Genomic DNA, 19,518 nt, shown 5'->3' with positions numbered 1-19,518 from the left:
GCCTTCCGAGTAAATCGCCAGAACGCCGACACCTCCTCATCTCCACCGCTCCCATGTTTTATTTTGTGTTGCCATAAATTATTCTCTCTGCGTTTCTGCGCTGGGCTAATGCTAATAATGCTAATGCGAGGATAATAAAATGGCGGCTTCACAACACTTTTTGGGAGTTTTACGGGGCGTGGTTTGCAATTCGCCCAGCCAATCAGGAATATAGCTCTTTTCTCAAAAAAGAGCCGGAGGGGGTAAAAAGGTTCGCATGAACTACTTTTAGTACCGGCTCTTTTTGGTGTGAACGCGATCATGAACTAAGTTCGCATGAACCTTTGTGGGAAAAGTACCGCAGTGTGAATGCGGCTAATGTTTATTATAACATTTTTCTGCATGTCAAAATGAAAGACAACCCACACACCTATCAATCATCAAACCGTGGGGTCTTAATTCATGACGTGTTGATTTCTATCAACGGGGGAGTACTTCAGGAAAGTCGGGGGGGGGGGGGGGGGGGGGCGGCGGCTAGTGGAGTACTTCGTGACCACAGAGTGTGAACGTTGTGATCAGCGCTTTTAGCGCAGTTCTCCAGTGAAGGGGGGAGTCTCCCTCCGCAGCCGGTTGGCGTAGTTTTGGCACATAACCTGCGTACCAGTTATGTGCACCCCTGTACCAGAGCCATATTATTACTATTATATGGCTCTGCCCTGTACTACAGCAAAAATATTCTCCGTCGGGACTTCCTGCAACAACACCACGCCGTTACCAAAGATGTTCTATTGAGAAGACGATCACTACGTGACAAAAGTTTTCAAAACCGTGGCTACTGAAATCAATCTTACTAACTGCTGTCTGTGCAATTTACTCCACGCGAGTTGGCAGACTTTATTTTGATTACTTTAACATCATTTTTCATGGTGGGGCTAAGCCATTTCTTGGTATGGGTGTAGCCTACCCCAGCCATACCCTGGCGCTGCCACTGGTGGCACGTATGGGGCGGGCCATTCTGCACATGCGTTAAATGCGTTAAATATTTTAACGCAATTAATTCAAAAAATTAATTACCGCCGTTAACGCGATAATTTTGACAGCACTACTATAAACATTTGTATTCACATCAAGGATATTGCTGCTATCTATGATAGTTGGGTCATCATTGGGTCTTTGTTTTGATATTTGAGTCTATCTGTATTAGAAACAGGAATGTTGGATGACATTCAAAGGAACAGTATTGAAAAACATTATCACTTTATGTAATCATAACTAGTGAATCTTGAAATGTAAAATGTTGGAAAGGGTGACATTTATGAATATGTTGGTAAAAGGGCTTTTGTCTGATGCCTGTCGTGAAAATGTAATCTCCACAGTTCCTCTGGCTTTTTCATAAATATAGTCCCATCTCTTTATCGATCTGACAGCAACCAGGAATTTCATAAGTAGAGCAAAAAAAGGATCTCATGCATGCCTTTCATGCTACAGGGAGCTCATACAATCACCCTCAGTGATTTTCGGGAGGCTGCAGAGGAGTTTGGAGCTTCCTGGACCTCTGCCTGTTGTTCATTCAACTGGGTCACCACAGATGTGAAGGCGCACAAAAGCAACTTCATAATGCTCTCATTTGGCACCTCAGCACAGAGAGAAAATACAAACAGACAGACAGCTATCTCGAAAATAATTGGAGCTTCACTATCTGGCACCACTATAGTAATTTTCCTCTGTCACAGCAGAAGAGCTACACTCGCCTGCAGAGAAAATTATATGTGGGCAGGCATTCAGGAGATGAATAAAGGAAAGTTTGGCTTTCTATTGTGTTAAAATACAGAGAACAGCAAAGTTATACCTGGATTGTTTTTTCTGAAGGAGCTGGAGACTTTTAGAAGATGTTCCATGTAATCACAAAACAATGTTTCTTTGGAGTAAACACAATGTGCCAAATCTAAAAGGGATTGATGTTTCATTTAAGTCTGAATGAAATTGGGCATTATGCAGTTGTACACTATGCATATCTAAAATGACACATTCACCTACAAAAATCATTGCAAGTCCTAGACATACAGTATTGTGCGGCATGTAGTGTTTTAACATTTTTGAGGTTTGACTATTGTTACAGCTTAGCAACATGAATAGCTAAAACCTTGGAGAACGTCACCGACAGACATGCCCAAGGAAAATAAATTGTTCAAAATGGCATGATTAAAATATGATCGCTTAAAACGCTCTCGATCCGTGCCCAGGGCCCTAACCCCCTACTGATTGTAACACAATCTCCTACAATACAATCAACGCATGTCTGTTTTTAACACAGTTTACTGTTGCATCCCAGTTCTTCTTCGTCTTCTCATATCCCAAATCGTGTAAGGCCTTTGGCTGTCTAGCCCAATCAATTCAGTCAATTCACTTCATTTTGAGACCGGTCGTCTGAAGAAGAAAATGTTGCAATAGTTAAAAGGAGGCTTTATATGCAGTTTCACAGTAGAGGATTCACAGAAAATGAATGATATTGAATTTCAAGAACCTTTTTCTTTTAAACTTTAAAATTATAGAGGGTAGTTTCAGATAATGTGTTCTGACTTACTGCTCCTGTTTAGAGTACACATTCATACATGTGGAGCACAGGGAAGTCATGTATTTGTACAAGAGAAGCTGTTAAAGTGGAAACTGACATATTCCCAACCTGGCATTTCCAATCATACTATTGTTGATGCATCCGTTACAAAGAGAACACAACCACTTTCCTCAGTGCAGAGTAACTGCCAACAACATAGGACACACTTTATATTGATCTCCATGGTTAGGATGGAAACTACAAAAAACGATATTCTTTTGTTAACTGGTATAGCTGGGGGAACACATTATCCTCTTCCTGTTGCACAAAGGTTGTCACTTGTCACACTTTGTTTGTGCTTTAAATCGAGTTTTCATTTCCCTACAGATTCTTCCCAGGGCGGACCGGATTGCAGAGTGAAAGTGTGACTAGGAAATATATCTAAATGTTTATGGTGTCATCATTTCATAAAATTGTGCATCTGATATTTATATTTTTACATTAACATAGGCAGTTTCGATTATAATACAGTTAGCTTTTCCCCCAGACCATAATAAAAATGTTTTACTTACTTAACTATGATTTTACATAATATACCTTTTTATTGGGGGGTTTATCGTATTCCTCCGAATTCTCTTCATTTTAGTCATTCACTCTAATCAGTGCAGATATACAAGTTTTGATCTGCTCTATTGCAGTTATCTATCTTTTTTGTGTTTTCAATCAAGATGTTTTCTTGCTACTTGTTCCTAAAGGATTTTACACTACCACTACAACCTAAGAAATGACAAGGCCCTACATTAAAAGTGACTTTTCACACTTGGGTTTTGATGAAGTTTTTTCCTTCAACCATATTATGGAGACGATTAGCTGTGGAACATGTACAAAATATAAGAAACATATACAAACGTGTTGAAATCATATTTTGAGTGGACATACTTTTTTTTCGCCAAGTAACTGCAACTTCTGCTAGTCGAAAGGTGAAAGAAACCTTAAAACGGAGACAATGAAACAGTGTGTTATTATTTACTCTTATGTTCTTAAAACTAAAAAACTCTTGGCTCAGTTCTAGAATGGTTTCTACCTTTTTTCGGATTCTACAGTTTATCCTGGTCAGTTATCTTTGTTTCCTTGAATGATTGTTGAACTTTGTCGCACATTTGGAAATAAACCATTGCTCTTTGACTGTGAGGGAATAGCACCATAATCAAATTGTCAACGCGGGAGTTGTTGGGGGAAAAAATGACTGTAGCTTTGGTTCTTTATATGTGGGAGGAAGACAAATATTACAGCAAACAGCAGGCGCAAGTAACACTGACTTAGCAGTTTTTATTTTTAAAGTTCGATTTTTCTTAGTACAGCGTCGTTGAGGGCACAGGGAAACTCTGTGCCACAAACAATGAATGGAATTGCTTGATAGCAGAGAGGTTGTGCCAGAATTTAAATCAGATTGTCATTGTAACAATTATTTGGCCCAGGAGGGCAGTGCTACTGTCCCTTCAGAGGTGGCATTATATTCATGAAGTGGCTCAGAGCCAGCTTTCAGGCCATTCGCATTGCATCTTCAAAAGGTAGAATGTTCACAAGATATTAAACTAACTCTTCCTGCATACCAACCCACACTCTCTGTGTGTTATCCTTTCTTTAGCTACTTCTTAACCCCTCATGTTGTGCTTGGCTGCATGTTGTTGTTTCTGCTTGTTTGTATTTCCTATTCTAAGCACAGCCAATAACTGTATTGTCCTCATTAAATGAACACCGCACTTGCATTCTCAAAATGGTTCCAAACAGTGCTGGATTATATTGATGTATGGGCTATGAAATGATTCATTCATCAAAAATAGAAATCAGCCTTTCAGAAGCCAGGTAAATAACTCTATTTCCATGTGGTTTCAAATAATACTATTATGAATAATGAATGGCTTTTGTAAGCAAACCCTGGAATCTGTTAAGCTTTAATTGCCTTAGCTTCCTGAATTATTGATTCTAAATGAGGTTTAAGGGTTAAGTTCAACTCTCATTAGTCTTCAGCACACTTGTCCATAGGGTTATGAACTCTAATGAGTGTAATTAACACAAATTGGAGACCCTTTTTCACAATATTTTACGTGTTGCATTTACTGTGTGGTTGTTTAGTGAGTCTTTGCGTCACTACTTCTTCTCATAGCTTTCCCCTATCTATATATATATATATATACAGTGGGGCAAAAAAGTATTTAGTCAGCCACCAATTGTGCAAGTTCTCCCACTTAAAAAGATGAGGCCTGTAATGTTTATCCTAGGTACACTTCAACTATGAGAGACAGAATGAGTAAAAAAAAAAAAAATCCAGAAAATCCCATTGTCTGATTTTTAAAGAATTTATTTGCAAATTATGGTGGAAAATAAGTATTTGGTCAATAACAAAAGTTCATCTCAATACTTTGTTATATACCCTTTGTTAGCAATGACAGAGGGCAAACGTTTTCTGTAGGTCTTCACAAGGTTTTCACACACTGTTGCTGGTATTTTGGCCCATTCCTCCATACAGATCTCCTCTAGAGCAGGGATGTGTTGGGGCTGTTGCTGGGCAACACAGACTTTCAACTCCCTCCAAAGATTTTCTATGGGGTTGAGATCTGGAGACTGGCTAGGCCACTCCAGGACCTTGAAATGCTTCTTACGAAGCCACTCCTTCATTGCCCGGGCGGTGTGTTTGGGATCATTGTCATGCTGAAAGACCCAGCCACGTTTTATCTTCAATGCCCTTGCTGATGGAAGGAGGTTGTCACTCAAAATCTCACGATACATGGCCCCATTCATTCTTTCCTTTACACGGATCAGTCGTCCTGGTCCCTTTGCAGAAAAACAGCCCCAAAGCATGATGTTTCCACCCCCATGTTTCACAGTAGGTATGGTGTTCTTTGGATGCAACTCAGCATTCTTTCTCCTCCAAACATGTCTAGTTGAGTTTTTACCAAAAAGTTCTATTTTGGTTTCATCTGACCATATGACATTCTCCCAATCCTCTTCTGGATCATCTAAATGCTCTCTAGCAAACTTCAGACGGGCCCCTGGACATGTACTGGCTTAAGCAGGGGGACACGTCTGGCACTGCAGGATTTGAGTCCCTGGCGGCGTAGTGTGTTACTGATGGTAGCCTTTGTTACTTTGGTCCCAGCTCTCTGCAGGTCATTGACTAGGTCCCCCCGTGTGGTTCTGGGATTTTTGCTCACCGTTCTTGTGATCATTTTGACCCCACAGGGTGAGATCTTGCGTGGAGCCCCAGATCGAGGGAGATTATCAGTGGTCTTGTATGTCTTCCATATTCTAATAATTGCTCCCACAGTTGATTTCTTCACACCAAGCTGCTTACCTATTGCAGATTCAGTCTTCCCAGCCTGGTGCAGGTCTACAATTTTGTTTCTGGTGTTCTTTGAGGGCTCTTTGGTCTTGGCCATAGTGGAGTTTGGAGTGTGACTGTTTGAGGTTGTGGACAGGTGTCTTTTATACGGATAACGAGTTCAAACAGGTGCCATTAATACAGTTAACGAGTGGAGGACTGAGGAGGCTCTTAAAGAAGAAGTTACAGGTCTGTGAGAGCCAGAAATCTTGTTTGTTTGTAGGTGACCAAATACTTATTTTACCAATAAATTCTTTAAAAATCCTACAATGTGATTTCCTGGATTCTTTCCCCTATTCTGTCTCTCATAGTTGAAGTGTACCTAGGATGAAAATTACAGGCCTCATCTTTTTAAGTGGGAGAACTTGCACAATTGGTGGCTGACTAAATACTTTTTTGCCCCACTGTATATACCTTATCTCTCTCTCACACATGTATTCCCTTCCTCTTTTGCAATTGTGGTGCATCTCCCTATCACTCGATTGGTTTGCTTCCTTTCACTTCCTTCCTTTCTCCCCCTCTCTTCTATTTTCCTCTACTTACTAAGAGATATTTATGATTCTGACCTTTTCAGCAGCAGGCTGAAAGTTAAATACACCATGCTCTCTATTGATCATGTGCAAGGCAATTAAAAGTCTGTATGAATATGAGAAGAGGGCTGATGGAAAATCGTTTCACTTGCTGTATGAGACATACCAGATAATCAAACTCAACAGACTAAAAAGTTTGCAATATTGAATTTGGGCTACCAGATTGGATATCACCTGCTGTCTGTGGATTGGCTATTAAATCCTGGTGCTGTGTGGTGTGACGGTCATGGTTAGTTTGGCCCGGAAACTGCAACCCAATTCTCTTCAGTGTGGAATGTCTTTCGGATGCACCGTTTTTGGATGCGAGGTGGAGAGAGAGATGGAGTTTTTAGTAGAAGGATGATTCTGTGCCATTTTGTCTCGGGAGTTCAATAATGTGAGTCATTGGAGTGGAGCAGGTTTTACAGCAGCACAATCAGCTGCTGGATGAGAAAGTCAGCCTATGGAAATTAGCTATTGACATCCTCAGTCATCTTTGAAAAATGTGCTGGCAATGAAGAGCTTAGGATCTTTCATGACGGTTTCATTGTTACCACAACAGCCTAATGGCTCCACTTGCAGAATTGTATCCCTCTCGACTCAAGCAGGCATTTATCATTGCATTTACACTAGCGATCTGCATGCTCTCTGTTGGTTTCCTTGGGTGGACAATTGTTTCTTAACTGTGGGGATGCAGATAGTCCAGGCTGGAAGGAAACTTACCTGAAACAGCTCTGGTGACTACACACACCTGCTCTGTGACACTGATGGAGATGACAGAGCTCCAGGAGTGCCTGGAGGTCAGTGAGCTCTCAGCTCCTCTGCCACTTGGCAACGTCTGCCATCCTGCTCTAAGGAAGTGTCACTATTGATTTGTGTTAATGAGGTGACAACACTGCAGGGCCAGGCCACAACGAGAGCGCACAATCTACATTCAAGTGCGGATATTTACTACACCCTCTTGTATTTGGCACACACCAGGAAATACAAACACGTTGTCCATGTAGTTTATTGTCCTTGATTCTTGAATCAGTCTGATCCTATCCCCTCTTATGTGCTGAAAAGTCTTCACACAGTGTTGGGGAGGCCTTAAAGGGTGGCATTGAGAAAGGCATCGGATCAGAGAAAGAAAGAGGCAGTATTCCCCTGTGTCTCATTTCATCCAATATATTTCAAGGCTGATCGTTTTTTTTTTCTTCTGTGAAGTGGCCCCAGTGGAATACTGAATGAGTGAGGGGAGGCAAACGAACACTAGACTCATGCTTTCTAGTTCCATCAGCCTGGCAAAATAAAATCATCTGTTCCAATGTGACCGGGGCTTTGGCTTCGTCTCCCGAGCAAGTTTCAATCTATTTCATTCGAGGCATATTATGTTCAGCCAAGAGGCATCCGTGTATTTCACTTAACTGCCAGAAACAAGCTTTTTGGCATGTTTTGCACCAGGTTGCTGTTTCACATCTTCGCCCTTCTACTAAGCAGATGAATTGATTGCGTAATAGCACTGAATAGCACCCCTGGGAATACTATTATTATTTTAGAGTTGAAACTGCTGGTACTAAAATAATTTCCTCTGTGACAATTCTAAAAACTGAAAAAACAATACATACACACTGTCAAGCAACAAGGGCTTTACAAGAAGAGGGAAGAGTCTACAGATACACTAGCGGATGCGTGCCATGCCTTTTAGAATGATGATTTATTTGAACTCAAATGTAATTTTTGTATAAGTTTAAAAAATAAAATGTTTTTTCTAGGATGTGCACCAACTTGGCTTCTCCTAAACTTTTCAAGACACATTGATCAATTTAGATTATTTTGGTGTGAGTTGCCAAGTGTTAAAGATATCAGCCGTAGGCGGTTTTGCTTCTCTCATATATAATGGAGCTATATCGCAGTCAGCTTGTGGTGCACACATTTCTAAGTAGAAGTTATTATAACCATTTTCAGGTTTGCTAATTGTATGTTGTGCCGCTACTGTGGCATGTTTACATACTTTAATGTTCACAAAGTGCTTTATTTTTCCTCATACTTCCTGTGCTGCAGCACCTCCGTTCATCTTCTGTCTGAACCCAGAGCCCAGTCTGCTCTGATTGGTTAGCTGGCCGGCTATGTTATGATTAGGCGCTAGCTAATAGAAGAACAAGTGTTACGTAGTGAAGTAGCGTTGTCTTGGAAGTAAACAAAGGACTACAATCTATATAACACACAACAGGAAAGGGATGTTCCAAAAACCATAATAGGGCCCCTTTAACGTCCTCTTATAGTATAACACCCTAGCAATGCAAGGGCAAGCTACAAGCATTCTGGATGTTTTCATATTCCTTTCAGATTAGAGGCATCTGTGGATCATCTCACACATCCACTTAAAAGGTGGAATCCTTGGCACCAAAGGCGTAGTTTGTGCTATAATTAAATACTGGTAGACATATCGATTTCACCGTTGTAATCTTGCATTGGCTGCCGCGAGTGTCAAGGTATTGCACAGAGGTGATTTTCACCTGATAGGAGAAGGGCACAGAATGATGGAGGTGGAGGAAGAAGGGCGTTATAACGGGACTTTTCCTTTTCTCCATGTGGTTTGAAAGCCATTAGTGCGGAGATGAGGCACGTGAATTCAGTCTTAATTATTTTTGTTTTCTGCCTTGGATTCTCCTCTGCTTTGACATCAGGGGTTCGCATTATCTGCAGAATGAGGAATCGGCAACCTTCTTATCTGATTTCTGCTGTTTGTCTCATGCAGCCAATATTGCTGTACTGTGCAGTATCAGGAAGCTGCTAGCTCACCTGAGGCTTTAAAATGCACTGCTTTTATGTGAAAGAAACACACACACACACACACACACACACACACACACACACACACATTCATTTAGAAAACTCAGCAGAAGGACATTTAGTGGTGTTCGCTCTGTAAGCTTAGCTCCCGCTGGAGGTTAGATCTGTTGGGAGATGGACATGCTGAGATTTAGTAAGTATATCCCCCCCTTCTCCAGGGCTCCAGGATCAATGGGACCTTTGTTATCAGCGGAGCAACGGGGAGTCACACCCACCAACACTTAATTAAAAAAGATGTGACACAGATACTGTACCCTGACATAGTGTCTACCCCTGAACCCGCTGTTAATATGCTTACCCAGGGTGGGAATAGGTTAAAGTAGTGTAATTAAGGAGGAGGCTATCCATCTAATCCAGACATTGTCAGCACTCGCCCTTTCCCTTTTTCCTCTTGTTGCCTTTGCAATATTCCACTGGGAAGATAAGAGTCCTGTCACTAGTGGCTGTTACCTAAACACTACATTTCATTAATCAGCACATTTTGCAAAGCTTTATGGGAAAAGTGTATTCTGGTGATCATAATTTATGATTGGTACACCTTTCTCACTATATGCTGCACACATACTTAAGTAGCTAATTAAAACGTCAAGCAAGTGAGTTCTGTTTGCACAAAGCCTGTTATTTCAGTTTGAGCCTAAATGAAGAGGAAAGTAAAATCCCAGTACATCTCATTATTGGGAAGTTTCTGAGCTGCCTGTCATAGCAGGAAATCTTTGACATGTCTTCTGCTTTTCTTTGTACTTGACACCTTGATATTGGCTCCCAACTCTCTACTTTTCTAATTCTTGAAAAGCCTTTTGTTGTCACATTCATTCCAGCCAGTACCTGCAGACTTCAGGTTGGTTTGAGGGACAGCTAACAGATTAAGGAGATGTCAAATGTGATTGTACAGAGCCAAAGACAGAATGTCAGATCTTTTTTTTCCCTCCCCCCCCGGTCCTTTGGTCTAGTTTTGATTGTACTGGTCGTGAAAGCCCACCGGGTTTGTGTGGACGTGTTTGTGCAGCCAATGTCATTCTTCACTGAGCTGTGTCACTGCTGCTGCCCTGTAAAATGGATTTCACATAAAGAGGAACTACAGGCCTCTGAGTCAATGACAAAGATGGTATCTGAGCATATTGTCAGCAAATAAGTAGCCCACATTAGCCACTTTTCAAACTGAGCAAGTGGGTCCCTGTTAACCTTGGCCTTACCATGCAGCAACAATTCTGAGTTTTAATATTAATGCAGCTCAGAATGAAGTGGACAGCTGGGCCGTGTCCACCTTTAGGCACCTCAGAGGAAGACTCTTCTGACTGCTAATCGTTTATTAAGTAACACAGTCTGGGCTGTGATATTTACATACTCTCTCACTGAGACAATTAAGCTCTTGATGTGCTGGTTATTATCACCAGGCCAATCATGGAGATTAGCAAAACCACCTCAGTTATTCACACCGCGGTTCTTATCTTGTCCTGCTCTCAGAAGGTCATCGATTGCCATGATCCTTTTTCACAGTGTGTGTGAGCAGTCTCTCAGCTTTGTCCTGTGTGTTCTTCCAGACCTGCGGGAGATAGTGTTCGTCATCCAGAGTCAGAGCAACTCCTTCCATGTGAGGCAGGCAGAACGGCTGAGAGCAGACTTACTGCAGCAGGCTCACACTCTGAAAGAGGTAAGATTAAAGACACCTTTCACTCAAGCACACATGCTCTTAGTTTGGAATACATTTTAGAAGACATAATGTAGGTTATGACCATCAGTAGCATAAAAAGTAACATCTGAATTAGAGTAGTTTTAACCTGTACCATTTCTTTTTTTATATAAAATCCATTCGGGAGAAATAAAACATGATTGCACAACATAGAAAAATGAATGCTTTTCAAGTGTTGGTCATGTGTCAAACTGTTGCTTAATTACCAAATAATGTTTAATGATAGTATGAATAATTATTAATGGACCCTCCATATGAAAGCTCTTACGTCCGAAATGTAAAAGGGTACTGTGAAATATGCAACACCCTCGGTTCCTTGCTACAGCGGATAATGTGCTTACTTAAAATGTCATATATTTATAAAATCCAGATATTTGTGCGGCTTTGAAATTCAGATATGCAATTGTTTCTTCTAAAAAATCAACCTTCTATATCTGAAGACATATTTAAAGGATAAGCGATGATTACCCATAAGCATATGTTCATCCAAATTAATATTGTAATTCCTGATTTTAATTCAGATATTCCAAAGAATGCTGCAGGAAAATAACTCATTATTTTATGCAATTTGTAAAATATGAGTAAGCACATCAGCATTATGTCAAAGGAAGACAAAGTGCATATTTACAGGTCGAAAGGCCAATTTATTTCTGTTCATTTAATCTCTTCAGAGCAAGATGTAATACATGAGTTATTCAATTTAGTTAAATACTGAATGTAGCATCCCTAATGACATTATAGCAAATTAAATGGAGGAACTGCTCGCTGTGTTTCCTGTAGCAAGAGACCAATTTAGATCTCATATATGAGTTTATGTTTCTGTGGTCTCTGATTTTTTGTTTTTGTTATCTCAGTGTCTTCCACTTCTGGATGACTCAAAACTTTAACCGACATTTCACTGACTCTGCCAAACTAAAAAGATATCTAAAATATTATTTGTCATAATGACACACATATGTACTGCTGTTGTTGTGGTTTTGAAAAATACTAAATATGCCACTCCTTTTTAAATATATTGCTCTAAAATAAATGTTATCTTATATTTGAAATCACATAAGTTAAATGTGGCAACAGTTTGAAAGGATTGTTTCATGTTTCCTGTAATGAATTGTGGCATCACTTTGTGCCAGATGATACGATTTATCATGAGAAGATTCTGTTACACTAATAGGTGTCACATTTCATAAGGAGAAACAGACTTTATGAATAACACATCATGATGTGTTTGCATTTATGATCTCAGAGATGTCTGGCGTTATATAGTATCTGTTGCATGCAATTACACAAACTAAGTCCAGGGAGAGTTTTAATCAGCAATTTCTCAAAGAGGCGGCAGTAAAAACTTGACAGCTTTTCAAAGCGATATAAGAATCAAAGATTTATGATCAAAATGAGTAATCTTCAGCCTCAGGTATACATCAGCACACAGACCTGCGATACCTCCAACAAGGCTGCATAGTCCTTGAAAAATCTAACAGTTTTAACTTTTAATAGTGGAACAAAAGAAAAAGGGTAATTTAATCTGGATCCAAATCTGTATAAAGGTTAGGATGAGATTGGGAAAAAAACAAAAAGATGACTTCGAACACAATTTTTTACGATGTAATGTTCCCTTCCTAATTCTTATATAGATACCAGCCCTAGTGATAACTGAATTGTGGCTTACTGTTAGTACTGGATTCCACAGAAAAACAAATCAGGAAAAAACTCTCGTTTATTAACATTTAGAGTATACTGTAGATACAAATGTAGACTCTGTGATTGATCATAAATATAACCACCCACAACTTTTAAGAAGTAACAACCAGCCATCCACCACTTCCTCCGAGGCACAACACACACACATCTGCTTTTTAACAGTCAGGGTTTGTGCGATACTGAAGGGAAAAGATTAAAGTCAAATGATACAAGGCATGCTTTTAGTTTGTAGATGTAAACATTCTTGATGTACAGTATCTTGTTATCTTGATGTTTTGCTTCACACAAAGCCTTTTTTAATGTCTCGCACATATCTTTAAATCAAAAGAAAGAATGGCCAGTATTGTGATGAAAATATCTGTAATATAAAACTACTTGATTAAAAAGCTTCATAAATGATTCAGAGATGACTTGGTTTTGCTAAATATCAGAATGTTAGGCCAGCATCATTGATACATTAAAGATGGTGGCTCATCAGAGCACCTCAGAGACAGAAAATGCGAGAATTATCAGTACGTCTGTCTCCGCATTTTTCACCCTGAGCATAATGCTTCTGTTTTATCCTCGTCTGACTGTGTAATCTGCGGATATCGCAAAGCCTCCCACGGACAGGAACTTGTGTATTCTATGTGGCTACTCACAGCCTATGTTCCTACAGTCTGACATTGTGCCTTCTGGGAGGAACTCACATGACATTAACACAGTAGTTTGTTGTTTTGCCGATGCTCATGTCCACAGAGACATTAAACAGAACGAGATTGAACTCAGAAACCCATAGCGGCAGTAGTGAAATACACCATGTTTCTAATTACATTCCTATGCATCACTTGAGTAATCTTACAATGTATCCATTTAAGGAGCCACTGGGATGAAAATATGTTAACATGGATCCCTTCATTTAGAGACTTGCCCCTCACTGGCATCCCCAAAGTGTAGTTCAGTGACCCCCTTCTTTTCTTACAAGTAACCAAGAAACAGCTCTTATCTGTGGCAGTCTGCAGATTGCACACATCACCGCCTCCTCATATTGAGATCCTCCTTTATCATTGGATTGCCAATAGCTCTTTAAAGTTAAAGCATAATCGTTAAGATTGCATTATAATTTGAAGAAAACATTATAATTAAAATAAAGTTATACTTTATCTCAACCGTGATGGCGCTAACATCAAGGAGTCAAATTAAGCATCGTAGGTGTCATTACAGCTTTAGTTAAAAGATAAAGCTCATATTAGAGGAGGGCTAATATGCTAATGGGACTAGTTAAATATAAAGAGAGTCAGATTCATCCCCTAAATCAAACAGTGCGTGCTGTCCTACAGAATGGCTGAGAGGAGACTGTTCACCCTGACTTCCTGCATGATGAGTTGACCATGCAGCAATGAGCCACAGGGTCTCACGCTCTGCTGCTTTGTTTTCATTGCAGTGTGAAACACTGGCTCTCGCACACACGTACTCTCTGTCGTCGCTACAGAGCAGTGTTCTGAAAAACATTCCTCCTATTTCGATGTGGTTATGTGCACTGTCCATGTCCTGAAATATCCGTGCTTGCTTCCAGTGATATTTCCATCTTACTTACAATTTACTTCTCAGTGTTGGCAAGTGAAAGCAGTAATCCAGAAGGCAATATGGGTTTTAAAGAATGATACAAGTGTGTTTGGAAGCTTTATCTTCTTGAAAGAAAATATTTGATTTATTCCGCCTTTTTCGATTGTATCAATTCCAACAAACAAAACCTAAGTCAAGCCAAAGTCAGACTACATAATGTATGCCTGATAACGGCCATCAGGACAACTTTAGGGATATTTCAAATAAGTGATAATAAGAGTGTAATGAGAGCTGATCGGACCATTATTCACCAAATTAATGGAAAGACGGCTAGACAGAGCCCACACCCATAGGCAACAAATCAATCCGGGTTTTATTTTCATTCATCAAAGTATGTGAACATGTGAAAACACAAATTCTCGTTGCTGTTTTGGTGAACTTTACGGCATTTTGCTGTGAGTTCAAGCAGTGCAGATATCTCAAAGTGCAGTACCATACAGTGATAATAAAATATATTGAAATACAAATTAAAACACCGGCCCTCAATTGCAATATTAGCTTTAACAGAGTGTGTGTGAATTGTATGGGCTAAAACATCCAAATACTAGTACAGTCCTTTGTCAATGCTGATGAACCAGTTCTAAATCACGCCTTTCCCATTCTGTGTACTTTGTTGGAGGAATACAGAAATCACTATCTTTCTTTATGCTGTTTTTGTGTGTGCAGAAACCACCGGTGGTATTGCTTCTTCATAGTTTATCAGATCACGAGGGAGATTGGAGTATCCTTCCTCTGCTGCCCAAGTAAGTATGCCTGCACTCTCAAGGTCGAATGAAAATGTTGATTTAACGGTTAAAAATGTGACAAAAATGTCAGAAACTTTGTCAGTTGAGATTGAGGAAGTTATATTTAGGTTTTTAGGACATTTTGAACCACGTTGGAGGGCTGCAGATGGCTGGGAAGCTATTATCTACACAATAACTGTGATTGATTGCCTCACCTTATAATAAAAACATTCCTAATGTCTCTATAACTGCAACAATAGCCCTATTACTGCAGTCATTTGGTGGCCTGAGCAGCATGATAATGACATTAGTTCCAGTCATCTACATGTGTGGGCCTTCTAAAAATCCAATATATGTTCAATAATGGTTGTGGGAAGCTGTGAAATAACATCGGAGTCTGTTTTTTTCCTCCGTCATAAAGATGTAGGACATAGATCACCAAAAGCATCCCAAATCATTACAGAGCCGCCCTCTCTGAAAGAAGTCTGTGTGCTTGTGATGTTTTGTTGCCTCTCTCCCCTCGAGGGAAACTGTGTGTCTGCCTTGATCTGACTGGGTCAGAAGCTGCAGTTAGAAACTACCTCACAATGGACTGAAATAAAAAAAACAATGTTCTGTAGAGTTTGTGTGTGCATGGCAATGTTCCGTTTATTTCTAGTTCATTATTTAACTCTAGTTTTAATTTCTTTTGTCTCAGCTTATCGAACTCCTTCGGGAAAAACTCCTCCTGGATTGTATTTCTTGAGGAGGAAACAAATGTGAAGACGACTAAGCTGGTTCAAGTCCTTTCAAAATTTGACAAGAATAAAGTAAGTATTAAATATTCCCTCTAAACCCCCTTTCCTGTCTCTTTCTGTCTGTGTTGCTCTGTCTCTCTATGCCAATTTCATCAGCGAGACCAAAGCTCCAGCTTAGTTGATCATTGGTTCAATCCTCACAGTGTCAGTTTAGCTCCTGCACTGAGCTCTGCCTGCTCACTTTGTAACCCGTCAGACATCTCACTCCTGTCTCTGCTGTAGACCTCTTTTAAGCTCTGTGTCCCCACTCATGAAATTATTTTTGTATATGGGTTGAATATAAATAGCGTATTGGATTAATGCTGCCATTCAGAAAAGTGTACACTGTGGGTCTAATGAAAAATCTTTACTAAACCAATCGTAGCTAAAGCTTTCTCCATCCAGTTTTTTTTAAATGACCAAAAATGGCACATGTTAGAGAATGTGGCATTTTTCTGTTGCCATTTGTACTTAAGCCATATGTAATTCATTATTACAACTATGTAATGTGGAGAAAAAGGTCAGATGTTAGATGACTCTACTGGCAACCACGTCAGTATGTTGAATACAAAATGTGGTTTGCAGAATGACTACATGAGCTCCTGTAACTTCATTACAGTACATATACATTTAAAGCAATTTTGGGAAGTAGGCTTACTTGAGAAGATTGACAACACAAGACGTGTATCCTGTACATATGAATGTAATCATATCAAACTCTGCAATAAGAAAAATGACATGTTGTGTTTTTTTCTCTATAAGATTATTTTTACCCCAGATGCATCAACAATTATGAAAAGAGTCTAGATCTTTGTTATGTCAAGAAATCTCATTATCTTCCCAGCCAGTGACAAACGTGGTTACTACAAATACTTCCAAAGGTTTTCTGGCATTGTTAAAAGTTTCAAATTAACTCAATATGTTAAAGGTACAAGAATAAAATGACAAAGTGTAACATCTTACAGGAAAGACGGGTTACCTGCACTCATGCTGACATCCTGTCCCTCACTTCTTATTTATCAGGAGTGGTTTCTCGGTAAGCCCCTGTATGACAAGGAGTCGACTATCATTCATCACTACGCGTTTGCAGAGAATCCCTCCATCTTTAAATATCCCGACTTTGTTGCTGCTTGGGCCTTAAGCACCCCCCTTGTTGTTCGGTGAGTACGGGTAGTAAATCTGTTTGTATCTGTGAAATTGAGTCGTTACGTTATCATTGCAGTAATATTTGTTGTGGAGTTTTGTATTTGTCATATATCAACCATAAATCTGTGATTTGTTATTTTAGGCTCGCAGACAAAGTGAGAAATGAACCACTTAAATCTGACTTCACCATTGACCTGAAACATGAGGTGAGATAACGTGCACTTTACACGGTCATAGACCTGTTGTGTCTGCTGGAGTGAAGATGAGACTGCTGGTTTTTAGCCATATCCTCACACATTTCTCATTTCTCACACTTGAGCCAGTGCCAACCTACTATAATGTATTTACACAAAAAGAGCAAGGCATGAAATCCATCTAACCTTGAAGTGAAATCTCATTACTTTGGAGAATTGTCATGGTGCAGCATTGAGGTACTTATTTTTATCACTGAAATTCAGTCGGGTAGGCACCTAGGGATTTCTTTGAGTAAACGCAGCGCTGGACTTATCGGGCTCAGTCGGTTAAAAGGTTGTTCAGGAAGAGATGGCATGATCTCAGTCCCAGATCCAATTACAATACCGTATATTCTTTATATGTATGCTTTTTAAAGGATGCTGAGTTTTCAAATGAAATCAATGGACATATTATAAAATGGTGCTTTTGCAGATTAATGGGTCTTGAAATGCACATCACAAACATGCAACTGCAACCTCAGTACATAATAAGATGACTTGTGAATGTCAAATACAGACAAATATCCTCCTCAATGTCATTCCAGTTCACTGTCAGTAGATTAGCTGCAGGCTGTGAATCGGCAAAACATCAGTTTTTAGTTTCTGTAGTTCCTATTCTGTGAGACTGTTCCTTATTCAGACAGCACTGATGCCACTGTCTTCATTACATACTATTTTACTGTACTGCTGCGTCGTCCCCTGTAGAATAGTTCCACTATATCCTAGATTTCACTTTGCTCTTCATCAGAAAGAGGTACTGTGATATTCAACAGCTCTCAAATTCTCCCTTTTGGTCTGTCTTTTGAAAGCTATCTTAAATGTTACATTTGATGTGAGAGCAAAATTGTTGTTTACTATAAAAGAAGAGTGAAGCATTCCACGTGTCTTCAGTACATTTTTAATAATAAAGGATTCATTTCTGTTATATTGCATCTTGTCTTCAGCTTTAACATTTGAAAAAAAATATCTTTGTTGATTACAGGTTGCCTTGTATATCTGGGACAATGGCAACGGTCCACATCTCACTGGTGTTCCTGAGCTGTGCACGGAGCCGGAGGGCTCTCCCCAGACCCAGCACTGCGCCACGTCTCTGAGCACCGCGCCTCCTCTGTGTGTGAGTACAGGCTCTGTGTGCACTTCAATTAGGTTGTCCTCAATTCCCTGGGAATGGTAAAAGAACAAAATTAAACATAAAACCGAGGGCACTTCACTGTGATATGCTGGCGGTTCTCTGATGATGTACGATATTCTGCCTTTTTGTGCCCACGGTAACATGGAAACAGCACCAATATTTCACAGCGCAGCCTTCAACGTAACTGCCTTTATTCTCCATTCAGTAGAACATTGTGCATTAACCTAAAAAGACAGGAAGTTTGCTTATTAAATTAGATTTAGTAATCCACCAAAAAAGACATACACCTCCGTTGCTTAGCAACATCCGTTTGTGTCCTCTCATTTTCTAGAGTTACGACCTCATTTTTAATTTCATTTCATAATGTGGTCAATGGTAGCCATCTCCAATTCTGATTGATGTCTTATTCTAACATTAAAAGTATTTAAAACACATTTTTGGCTTGCCTTCTGGCTTCATCCTTTCATTGTCTTGTCCAAGCAAGTGGAAATTCACATGCAAATCTGCGATGTAAGCTGATGACTAATTAACTCTAACATTCTTCTTCTCCTTTATCCTCTTTATCTCTCTTGTTGGCCCTTGTTCACACATAGTCATCAGATTGTTGTTACATGAGAAAATGTTAAGTGGTGAATATAAATAAGCATCTAAGGGATCATTTATTCCTGGTTGTCTCTTTGTAAAAATATAATTTTTTTAGGAGAAGTGTTATTTAAATGAAACAACCAATAGCGATACTGACAGAAACTGGTGCTACACTGCACTTGAATTAGTCGTTGAATAGGATCGTCTTTTTAAGTGTATTAGAAACGTTACTACAGAAATAGCAATGATCTTTAGAAATGTATCTTATATGTAGGTTCCTTCAAACTATATAATACAGAGAAATGATATAACAGTGAGTTGCATGTGCAAAAAAAAAGTCTAGGGTCAGGTCGTTTCTTACTGTAGAATGATGATGATAATAATACTACTAATTGGCAGTATCTTGAGGCCGTACTTCATGTCGCGTTGCATCTGAGTGGGAGCCAGCTAGTGAAAATATATCATTATTGGCCCACACAGTAAGTAAGGTCGGTACTTACAGTGTCATGTAGAAAAATATGTAAGTCTACTTTAATCAATATTGCCGGTGCACTTCCGTTTATCGCAAAAAATGTTCCATGTTATAGGATATTATAATTCTGACCTTGT

The 19,518-nt window shown here is 39.6% G+C and overlaps 1 protein-coding gene across 1 annotated transcript in view; it reads left to right on the top strand.

Moving 5' to 3' along the window:
• b3glcta (beta 3-glucosyltransferase a) overlaps positions 1 to 19,518 on the top strand; it is a 58,458-nt gene that overhangs the window by 24,728 nt on the left and 14,212 nt on the right. The window contains exons 4-9 of the mRNA XM_034097203.2: positions 10,861 to 10,970; positions 14,979 to 15,055; positions 15,735 to 15,846; positions 16,837 to 16,973; positions 17,102 to 17,165; positions 18,175 to 18,306. Coding sequence (XP_033953094.1) covers positions 10,861 to 10,970; positions 14,979 to 15,055; positions 15,735 to 15,846; positions 16,837 to 16,973; positions 17,102 to 17,165; positions 18,175 to 18,306 — 632 coding nt within the window. The remainder of the gene's footprint in view (positions 1 to 10,860; positions 10,971 to 14,978; positions 15,056 to 15,734; positions 15,847 to 16,836; positions 16,974 to 17,101; positions 17,166 to 18,174; positions 18,307 to 19,518) is intronic.

Source organism: Pseudochaenichthys georgianus, chromosome 13 (genome assembly GCF_902827115.2).
Source record: "Pseudochaenichthys georgianus chromosome 13, fPseGeo1.2, whole genome shotgun sequence".
Classification (NCBI taxonomy): domain Eukaryota; kingdom Metazoa; phylum Chordata; class Actinopteri; order Perciformes; family Channichthyidae; genus Pseudochaenichthys; species Pseudochaenichthys georgianus.
Note: the sequence above shows the minus strand (reverse complement) of the source record. Positions and strands in the feature narration are given on the sequence as shown.